Source organism: Echeneis naucrates, chromosome 17, assembly GCF_900963305.1.
Source record: "Echeneis naucrates chromosome 17, fEcheNa1.1, whole genome shotgun sequence".
NCBI lineage: Eukaryota > Metazoa > Chordata > Actinopteri > Carangiformes > Echeneidae > Echeneis > Echeneis naucrates.
Window position 1 is genome coordinate 21,125,332 of NC_042527.1, and position 10,059 is coordinate 21,135,390.

At 43.2% G+C, this 10,059-nt stretch overlaps 3 protein-coding genes across 3 annotated transcripts in view; 2 read left to right on the plus strand and 1 right to left on the minus strand.

The window, feature by feature from the left end:
• LOC115057731 (immunoglobulin lambda-1 light chain-like) overlaps positions 1–4,711 on the plus strand; it is a 30,421-nt gene extending 25,710 nt beyond the window's left edge. The window contains exon 7 of the mRNA XM_029524924.1: positions 4,569–4,711. The gene's annotated coding sequence lies outside the window, so the exon portion shown is untranslated. The remainder of the gene's footprint in view (positions 1–4,568) is intronic.
• Positions 1,266–4,709, plus strand: LOC115057727 (immunoglobulin lambda-1 light chain-like). Its single transcript, XM_029524921.1, has 6 exons — positions 1,266–1,456; positions 1,542–1,865; positions 2,314–2,379; positions 3,652–3,966; positions 4,059–4,133; positions 4,224–4,709. Exons 1-6 carry the CDS (start codon positions 1,414–1,416, stop codon positions 4,376–4,378), a joined length of 978 nt encoding a protein of 325 aa, XP_029380781.1. The 5' UTR covers positions 1,266–1,413; the 3' UTR covers positions 4,379–4,709.
• A 1,423-nt stretch (positions 4,712–6,134) lies between the features above and the next one.
• Positions 6,135–9,818, minus strand: LOC115057728 (immunoglobulin lambda-1 light chain-like). The gene is made up of 6 exons (XM_029524922.1): positions 9,629–9,818; positions 9,220–9,543; positions 8,706–8,771; positions 7,127–7,441; positions 6,960–7,034; positions 6,135–6,869 (listed from the first exon to the last, which is right to left on the minus strand). Exons 1-6 carry the CDS (start codon positions 9,669–9,671, stop codon positions 6,715–6,717), a joined length of 978 nt encoding a protein of 325 aa, XP_029380782.1. The 5' UTR covers positions 9,672–9,818; the 3' UTR covers positions 6,135–6,714.
• Positions 9,819–10,059: the final 241 nt, after the last annotated feature.

The window sequence follows — 10,059 nt, forward strand, 5'->3', positions numbered from 1 at the left end:
GAATATTAAAATCCCCAACAATCACAATCCTCTCATAATGCAGAATAAAGGTCGAGAAAAAGTCTGCAAACTCAGAAATGAAGTGTTCGTTGTACTTGGATGGACGATAGATCACAACAATCCCACAGCAGGCTTGTTGATGGTGAACAGCAGCAGTTTGAAAGTTGTGAAAGCAGAGTCCCATCTGATGACACTTAAAAGGGTCTTTAAGTATGAATATCAGAACCACGGTCGATGATCCTCAGCCATGTCCTGGTCCGGATTCAGGCACACTTCAACACTGCTCATGCAGCGTTTAAATGGAGTTCTGAAGAGACGCTTTGCTCGCCTTGACTACTTGCGAGTGGAACCACAGAGAGCATGCAGCATCATCCTTGCATGTATCGTCCTGCACAGCACTGCTACCTGGCAGAATGTCCCTCTGATGATGTTGATGATGAACCTGAGCCTGCTGAAGAACCAGACCAACCTCTGGTGTTCTGTCAGGATGAGGGACTGACTGGACGTTAGTAAGGGATGGAACTGTTAGAAATGATTTTTGACAGGTTCATCTCTGATGATTGTTTTTTGTTTTTTCATTTAAACACAGTGATGAAGGACAGAAATATTGAATATATCATTTTTGTTTCTCATTCAACTCTGTTTGGAGGTTTATTTCATGGGTACAAGATCATTTTTATTTGTATTTTATTTTTACTTTACTATACTGAAAGGCTTCATTGGTAGCCTCTGTCTACTTTATCTACTTCATCACTGTAACAGTTGAACAAATCAAGTGCAAAATATAAATAAAAATTCTACAAATGGATTATTTGACCAACTTTAGGATTTTGCTACATTTTCTTCCTGAAATCCACGTTGAAGTCCTACCTCCTGTTGGGATCAGGATAATCCTGTTTTTTTGGATCAAAGTTATCCAGATTAAAACAAGGATTGGATGACACGATCTAATCGGATTTCAGAATCATTCTTCCCCTTTTGAACAAGCCATTTTCAAGATTTGATCCAAATCCAATCAGATGACCTTTGAACAACTGGCCCAGTGTGACAGTTGGCCTGTTGTGGAGCAGTGTGTGTCTCTGCAGCAGAGTCTGAGCTTTATTCAGCAGCACATTTCATTCCAGGTCAGCTCAGTGGGATTTACATCCACAGAAGAAGAAACTACACACAAGCAGAGTGTTGTCTCCAGCAGCAGAGGGCAGCAGTGTGAAGGTTTCACTGCTGACAGCCGAGAAGGCTCACAGGCTGAACTGAAGGCCGCCTCTGTGAGCCCCAGGGGCTGATGGGAGGTTGGAGGAGGCGTTAGAAACCACGTGACCCCGGTCTGATCTCACAGCTCGTCCTTGTTTGGCCTCAGCTGCATCAGAGCTCCACTTCTCCTCAGGTTCCCCAGAGGAAACACCGCTGCACAAAATGCTTCTCCTCCCAGCTGCTGCTCTGTGCTGTCTGTGTTCAGGTGAGTGATTCCAGCCAATCAGGAGCCTCCACCTGTGACCCACACGCTCACACTGACCTTCATCTACCTGTCCGTCTCTCTGCAGCCATGGTTGCCACGGCAGCAGAGGAGCTGATTCAGGACCAGTTATCATTGACCAGGAGAGTTGGTCAGTCAGCCTCTTTCCCCTGTGAAAATACTCAGGGGTGTTACAATGATTATGTTTACTGGTACCAGAAGAAAGAAACATTCACTCTGATTCTGCTTTTTGATACGAGTACTGGTGCTGTATATAAAGGTTATAATCATCCTCAGGAAGATGATTTCTCAGCTGTTAATATCCAGAACGGCTGTGAGTTGAAGATCGACAAAGTTAAACTCTCTCATTCAGCCTCCTACTACTGCAGCTGTCTGAAGCGTGATCCCCACAGTGAGAAAAGATCCCTGCAGCCTGAACAAAAACCTTCAGATGAACTGATGTCAAACAGTGTTAGTGACAGGAAGACAGCAGGAAACCACAGCCCAGGGTCACAGATTTCACCTCCAGCTCAGACTCTTGTTCTGGACTCTTCTCTGATATTGATTCATATTTGGATGAGATATTTCAGCAGCTTTCCTGTTGGTCCACACAGTGAGGACGAAGAAGACACACAGGAGCACAATAAGAAAACAAGAGGAGGAACTGAATGAATCAAATCCTGATGAAGAGACCTGACAGACCTGCTCCACCAGAGTCACAATGTGGTCCAGGAGGAAGGACCAAAGAAGAAGAGACAGTGATGTTGATGTGGACATCAGCTGAAATATGATCCTGGTTCATAATGTGGACTCGTTCAGCTCAGCTGACACATTCAACAGCAGACAGGTTTTTGTATCAGTCTCTGTCACTGTGGGAGGAAACTGGTACCTCATCTTTGGCTCTGGAACTAAACTGTATGTAACAGGTAAGACAAACATTTCTTTTCCTTCAGCTGTTTTATTGAAGAAGTAGAAAATGTGTTTGAAGTCAGTTTGTGCTGCTTCAGACTTCACACGTTAGTTTGTTCATAGTTGGTACAAAGTTCCTGCTGCAGCCGTTCTTCTCTGACAAAGTTCAGTCATTTGTGAAAAGATGAATTCTTTATTTGTGCTGCTGCAGATCAAAAGTTTGTGAAGAGTCCAAAAAGTCTGATCTAGATAGAAAAAGTCTGAATTGTGGATTCTCATCAGCTGCTGCTTCATGAATCATCAGACTGCTTTTCAAATCAATTCACCTGGACATGAAGGATTGAGGAGGATTTTCCTGCTCAGCTGACTTTTTCTACAAAATCTTCACTTCACCAAAGTGAATTTCTCTAATTCGGTCTCAAACCATATTTGCGTGTAAATAAAATGCAGGATGATACATATAGATCCGGACTTCAACCATTTATGAGATTCACATTTGTGTCATTTTAAATGTGTCTGTGAATCCGGAAGAAATATGTTCTGTAAAATATACTAAATGGACTAATTGTATAATAATAAAAACAATAAATAGAAAAATAAACAGAATTTTTTCATTCCAACAAAATTTAAAATTTAGCTGAATGTCTGAAATCTGATTTAATAAATATTGTATTTCCCAAAAAAACTAATTGAATTAAAAATCAGATAAAAATGACATTTTAGTTCTGATACAAATATTGTAGTTCCACTAACACACACATATATTCTGATATATTCTGAGCTAAATACGGATTTAAAGGATTTAAATTGTGTTTCCGTCTTTGACTTTCTTGGTGTTTATACGGCGATAATAAATATTTGAAACGACTAAATAATTCAGTCTGAAGTAGAATATATGTGATCGCTGTCATCAAATCCAAAATGAATAAATGATATTTGAATATATGGAGAATCCAAAATGTCACGGTAAACCTGGGTAAGTGTGAGAAAATGTAAAAATACTGGGAATATATGATGGAAAACATCTGTGGATAAAAGCTGCTGATGTTTCTATCATGAAATGTGTTGGATAGTAAATAGTGAACAGCATCTGATCTGAAGTGTGTTTGATTTTGTGGGACTGATCCATTATTCTAATCAGATGTATATTCAGTGTTGTCTGATGTGTGTGAAGCTGAATCCAGTATCTGTATTGATGAGTCCATGTAGTTTCCAGGATCAGACTGAATGCAGTGCAGTGCTGGAAGCTGCTGTTGACTGTGTCAATGTGTGTCTGTGTCAAACTTCAGATGAGCCGGTAGTGAAGCCCGTGGTGAGCGTGTACCCGGCAGCATCCAGAGCCCACCTGGAGGGGAAGAGCTCCCTGCTGTGTCTGGCCTCAGCCATGTCTCCTCCTCTGGTCCAGTTCTCCTGGAAAAGACAGAAGGAGGACGGTCCTCTGGAGGAGCTGCCCCCTGCCGAGGGAGAGCAGCTGCAGCTCACACAGTTGGGACGGGGACGCTCCGCCGCCATCTTGACCGTCCGTCAGCCAGAGAGCGCCACGTATAAATACATCTGCTCCGTCAGGCACGAGGGCGGCACAGCGGAGGGCCCGACACAACAAGGTGACCGATTCAGGCTGACTGATTCAGCTCCACGTGGAGACGCTGACATTTCTCACTGCAGCTCCAAACATTGGACTCCTTTTGTGTTTCAGAGGTTCCAGCTCCAGCAGCCTCCTGTCCTCCAGAGACAGAGCCAGCAGTCCTGGCAGCTCAGCAGCAAGCTGACTGTAAGATCACCTGCTCCTCACTGGATCTTAGAGTCTGAGGTCAAAGGTCAGAGACAGTGGACAGACTCTGTGATTCCTTTTCTGTTGCAGTGCTTCCCCTGGATCCTCTCCAGCCTCAGAGCAGGGTGAAGCTGCTCTGTCTGCTCTACACAGTGCTGATAGTGAAGAGTCTGGTGTACTGCTGTGGACTCTCTCTGCTGATGAGCCTCAGAGACGACGGACCGTCCACCAACTACACTGACTGACTTCATCTCAGTCATCACAATTTTCCCTCCCATGTATGTTGTTCTTCACAGCTTAGATAGAATCAGCTGCTTCTCACACGTTTCCTTCTTCTTTGTGTTTTTCTCCTCCTGTGTGTCGTGTTAGTGCAGATTCAGCTGACAGACACTTTCAATAAAACCAGATCAGATCTCACTCTGTCACTTTCTGCAGGTTTTTTATTGAAAACTTTCTGCAGTTTCATGAAAACACGACGGTGTGATTCATATATATGTTAGACAGTTTCAACTCTGAACTTTACTTTTGTTTTCATGCTGAAAATCCAACTTGAATAAAAAGATGTGAATCAATCTCCATTTCTGGTCTTTTTGTCTCCATCACAGAATGATCACATCAGATTATTTCATTGTCAGCAGGAAAACAATCAACACATTTTGTGATGTACAGTTGTGAACAGCCGTGTTAGCAAACGGAGCCCCGACGTGGTCGTGTATGAAACTGTGACCTACGAAGACGGCTTCTCTTCTCCCGTCGGTCCAAATCATTCAGCTTTTTCTCATTTTGTCGGTCAGTCTCAGGCCACTCTGAAAACACAGCAGCTGATTCAGAGAGAGGAAGGAGCCCACAAAGTGTTCACAGCATCAATCAGACAGAAGCTGATGGTGTTTTCTTTGTCAGGAAAGTTTGATGACGATGGACATGTTGACAGTCTGAACTGGAACAACAGTGATGGTGTCCATGTGGGTCTGCCAAATGGATCAGTGTTGTGTGTTTTTATCATCAGTCTTTGACAACAGTGTGTGTGAGCTGATTCACCATCCAAACCTCTTTTAAACACTGAAATTGACTTCACAATCTAATCAAGTGGACAAATGGGGCCTCATCTTTGTGTAGATGTTTTCTCTTTTGTCTAAACGTAACACAACAGCGTGACACGTTGAGTTTTCATCAGTGTCACTCTGACCTCCATCAGAAATCTTCTGTATGTTGCTCCTGGAGCTTGTTGTCAGGAATCATGTGTGTCTGGGCTCCGTTGACTCAGGCTCAGTGGAAAAAGTGCAGAGAGCGGGGGGCTGATGAGTGTGTAGAGCTGCAGATATGAATCTGCTCTCAGTGGTTATTAGGACTCAGAAAAAAGTGTTGACAGCGAATCAACACTTCCTTCCTGTGTGGGTTTCTGCTCTGCAGCCTCCACACCGTTACCTGTGGCTTTACCATCCACCCTGGGCAAAGAGCCAGCCCAGGAAGGATCTGTGAGACAAACAGCTCAGAGCTGGAGGAAATAAAAAGACGTTAAACCTCCTTCAATCTGATGGGCTGACACTCATTCTAACAGTGTTCACAGCAGACAAACCACAAAGAAAACTGACGTGCTGCTGGATGTCATTATTATTACAATAAATAATAAGTCAGCTAAATGTTGGAAAGAGAAATAATCCTTCATATCTTACTGTGTGTTTGAGGAAGAGATACAAATCTCCTTCTGATTATGTTCTATGTATCTCATTCATTATTAACTGCAGACTAAAAGTGGACTTTTCTGATCGATCTGTTTGGATCCATTTGTTGTTGTTGATAAAAGCTGATTAACACCTGAGTGTACATGAAGTTGTATATTGTGTGTGTCTATGTTGTCATCGTCCTGTATGTTTATTGTAACCCAGGTTAGATACACAGTGTGGTGCCGCTCCACGGTGGTATGAACAGAGCTATCTAATGGTTCTGCTAATATGTGTGGGACACAAGGACTGAGTTCATATCAGAAATCTGAGAGAAACAGTTTGACTTGTTTATTTCTTCACCCCGGTAATATTTATGTTTTATGTACATTTTATTTTCCTGCTTTGCTGCACAACCTTTCATGAAAAGGAAGATTTCTTGACTTCCAAAAGGAGAAATTGTGTCAGTGTCGATTGTGGTGCATTGTTTGGTTCATCCAGGCTCCGCAGTCCATCCTAGTAATTTCTGTTTTTCCTTCTCCATTTTAAACATCATAACCGGTATATTTTCAGCAGTCATCAATATATTTTGTGCTCCGAAGAAATAAAGGTTACGTTATTCTGAATAAACAGTCAACTGACTGCAGCTGTTAATGAACAAAGTCAATATAATCTATTCTGTTTCTGATGATTTCATCTGAAGTCAAATACAAATGAATAAAATAAAAACCTGCAGAAAGTGACAGAGTGAGATCTGATCTGGTTTTATTGAAAGTGTCTGTCAGCTGAATCTGCACTAACACGACACACAGGAGGAGAAAAACACAAAGAAGAAGGAAACGTGTGAGAAGCAGCTGATTCTATCTAAGCTGTGAAGAACAACATACATGGGAGGGAAAATTGTGATGACTGAGATGAAGTCAGTCAGTGTAGTTGGTGGACGGTCCGTCGTCTCTGAGGCTCATCAGCAGAGAGAGTCCACAGCAGTACACCAGACTCTTCACTATCAGCACTGTGTAGAGCAGACAGAGCAGCTTCACCCTGCTCTGAGGCTGGAGAGGATCCAGGGGAAGCACTGCAACAGAAAAGGAATCACAGAGTCTGTCCACTGTCTCTGACCTTTGACCTCAGACTCTAAGATCCAGTGAGGAGCAGGTGATCTTACAGTCAGCTTGCTGCTGAGCTGCCAGGACTGCTGGCTCTGTCTCTGGAGGACAGGAGGCTGCTGGAGCTGGAACCTCTGAAACACAAAAGGAGTCCAATGTTTGGAGCTGCAGTGAGAAATGTCAGCGTCTCCACGTGGAGCTGAATCAGTCAGCCTGAATCGGTCACCTTGTTGTGTCGGGCCCTCCGCTGTGCCGCCCTCGTGCCTGACGGAGCAGATGTATTTATACGTGGCGTTCTCTGGCTGACGGACGGTCAAGATGGCGGCGGAGCGTCCCCGTCCCAACTGTGTGAGCTGCAGCTGCTCTCCCTCGGCAGGGGGCAGCTCCTCCAGAGGACCGTCCTCCTTCTGTCTTTTCCAGGAGAACTGGACCAGAGGAGGAGACATGGCTGAGGCCAGACACAGCAGGGAGCTCTTCCCCTCCAGGTGGGCTCTGGATGCTGCCGGGTACACGCTCACCACGGGCTTCACTACCGGCTCATCTGAAGTTTGACACAGACACACATTGACACAGTCAACAGCAGCTTCCAGCACTGCACTGCATTCAGTCTGATCCTGGAAACTACATGGACTCATCAATACAGATACTGGATTCAGCTTCACACACATCAGACAACACTGAATATACATCTGATTAGAATAATGGATCAGTCCCACAAAATCAAACACACTTCAGATCAGATGCTGTTCACTATTTACTATCCAACACATTTCATGATAGAAACATCAGCAGCTTTTATCCACAGATGTTTTCCATCATATATTCCCAGTATTTTCACATTTTCTCACACTTACCCAGGTTTACCGTGACATTTTGGATTCTCCATATATTCAAATATCATTTATTCATTTTGGATTTGATGACAGCGATCACATATATTCTACTTCAGACTGAATTATTTTGTCGCTTCAAATATTTATTATCGCAGTTTAAACACCAAGAAAGTCAAAGACGGAAACACAATTTAAATCCTTTAAATCCGTATTTAGCTCAGAATATATCAGAATATATGTGTGTGTTAGTGGAACTACAATATTTGTATCAGAACTAAAATGTCATTTTTATTGGATTTTAAATTCAATTAGTTTTTTTGGGAAATACAATATTTATTAAATCAGATGTCAGACATTCAGCTAAATTTTTAATTTTGTTGGAATATAAACATTTATTCTATTTATTGTTTTTATCATTATACAATTAGACCATTTAGTATATTTTACAGAACATATTTCTTCCGGATTCACAGACACATTTAAAATGACACAAATGTGAATCTCATAAATGGTTGAAGTCCGGATCTATATGTATCATCCTGCATTTTATTTACACGCAAATATGGTTTGAGACCGAATGAGAGAAATTCACTTTGGTGAAGTGAAGATTTTGTAGAAAAAGTCAGCTGAGCAGGAAAATCCTCCTCAATCCTTCATGTCCAGGTGAATTGATTTGAAAAGCAGTCTGATGATTCATGAAGCAGCAGCTGATGAGAATCCACAATTCAGACTTTTTCTATCTAGATCAGACTTTTTGGACTCTTCACAAACTTTTGATCTGCAGCAGCACAAATAAAGAATTCATCTTTTCACAAATGACTGAACTTTGTCAGAGAAGAACGGCTGCAGCAGGAACTTTGTACCAACTATGAACAAACTAACATGTGAAGTCTGAAGCAGCACAAACTGACTTCAAACACATTTTCTACTTCTTCAATAAAACAGCTGAAGGAAAAGAAATGTTTGTCTTACCTGTTACATACAGTTTAGTTCCAGAGCCAAAGATGAGGTACCCGTTTCCTCCCACAGTGACAGAGACTGATACAAAAACCTGTCTGCTGTTGAATGTGTCAGCTGAGCTGAACGAGTCCACATTATGAACCAGGATCATATTTCAGCTGATGTCCACATCAACATCACTGTCTCTTCTTCTTTGGTCCTTCCTCCTGGACCACATTGTGACTCTGGTGGAGCAGGTCTGTCAGGTCTCTTCATCAGGATTTGATTCATTCAGTTCCTCCTCTTGTTTTCTTATTGTGCTCCTGTGTGTCTTCTTCGTCCTCACTGTGTGGACCAACAGGAAAGCTGCTGAAATATCTCATCCAAATATGAATCAATATCAGAGAAGAGTCCAGAACAAGAGTCTGAGCTGGAGGTGAAATCTGTGACCCTGGGCTGTGGTTTCCTGCTGTCTTCCTGTCACTAACACTGTTTGACATCAGTTCATCTGAAGGTTTTTGTTCAGGCTGCAGGGATCTTTTCTCACTGTGGGGATCATCCTTCTCACAGATGCAGTAGTAGGAGGCTGAATGAGAGAGTTTAACTTTGTCGATCTTCAACTCACAGCCGTTCTGGATATTAACAGCTGAGAAATCATCTTCCTGAGGATGATTATAACGTTTACCTACAGCACCATCACTCCTTTTAATACGGAGAATCAGAGTGAATGTTTCTTTCTTCTGGTACCAGAAAACATAATCATTGTAACACCCCTGAGTATTTTCACAGGTGAAAGAGGCTGACTGACCAACTCTCCTGGTCAATGATAACTGGTCCTGAATCAGCTCCTCTGCTGCCGTGGCAACCATGGCTGCAGAGAGACGGACAGGTAGATGAAGGTCAGTGTGAGCGTGTGGGTCACAGGTGGAGGCTCCTGATTGGCTGGAATCACTCACCTGAACACAGACAGCACAGAGCAGCAGCTGGGAGGAGAAGCATTTTGTGCAGCGGTGTTTCCTCTGGGGAACCTGAGGAGAAGTGGAGCTCTGATGCAGCTGAGGCCAAACAAGGACGAGCTGTGAGATCAGACCGGGGTCACGTGGTTTCTAACGCCTCCTCCAACCTCCCATCAGCCCCTGGGGCTCACAGAGGCGGCCTTCAGTTCAGCCTGTGAGCCTTCTCGGCTGTCAGCAGTGAAACCTTCACACTGCTGCCCTCTGCTGCTGGAGACAACACTCTGCTTGTGTGTAGTTTCTTCTTCTGTGGATGTAAATCCCACTGAGCTGACCTGGAATGAAATGTGCTGCTGAATAAAGCTCAGACTCTGCTGCAGAGACACACACTGCTCCACAACAGGCCAACTGTCACACTGGGCCAGTTGTTCAAA

Coding starts and splice junctions, on each gene's coding strand:
- LOC115057728 (XM_029524922.1), bottom strand. CDS start 9,671: ATGCTTCTCCTCCCAGCTGCTGCTCTGTGCTGTCTGTGTTCAG. Junction 9,544..9,628: donor TCTGTGCTGTCTGTGTTCAG/GTGAGTGATTCC, acceptor GTCTCTCTGCAG/CCATGGTTGCCACGGCAGCA. Junction 7,442..8,705: donor AACTAAACTGTATGTAACAG/GTAAGACAAACA, acceptor GTCAAACTTCAG/ATGAGCCGGTAGTGAAGCCC.
- LOC115057727 (XM_029524921.1), top strand. CDS start 1,414: ATGCTTCTCCTCCCAGCTGCTGCTCTGTGCTGTCTGTGTTCAG. Junction 1,457..1,541: donor TCTGTGCTGTCTGTGTTCAG/GTGAGTGATTCC, acceptor GTCTCTCTGCAG/CCATGGTTGCCACGGCAGCA. Junction 3,967..4,058: donor GGAGGGCCCGACACAACAAG/GTGACCGATTCA, acceptor TTTGTGTTTCAG/AGGTTCCAGCTCCAGCAGCC.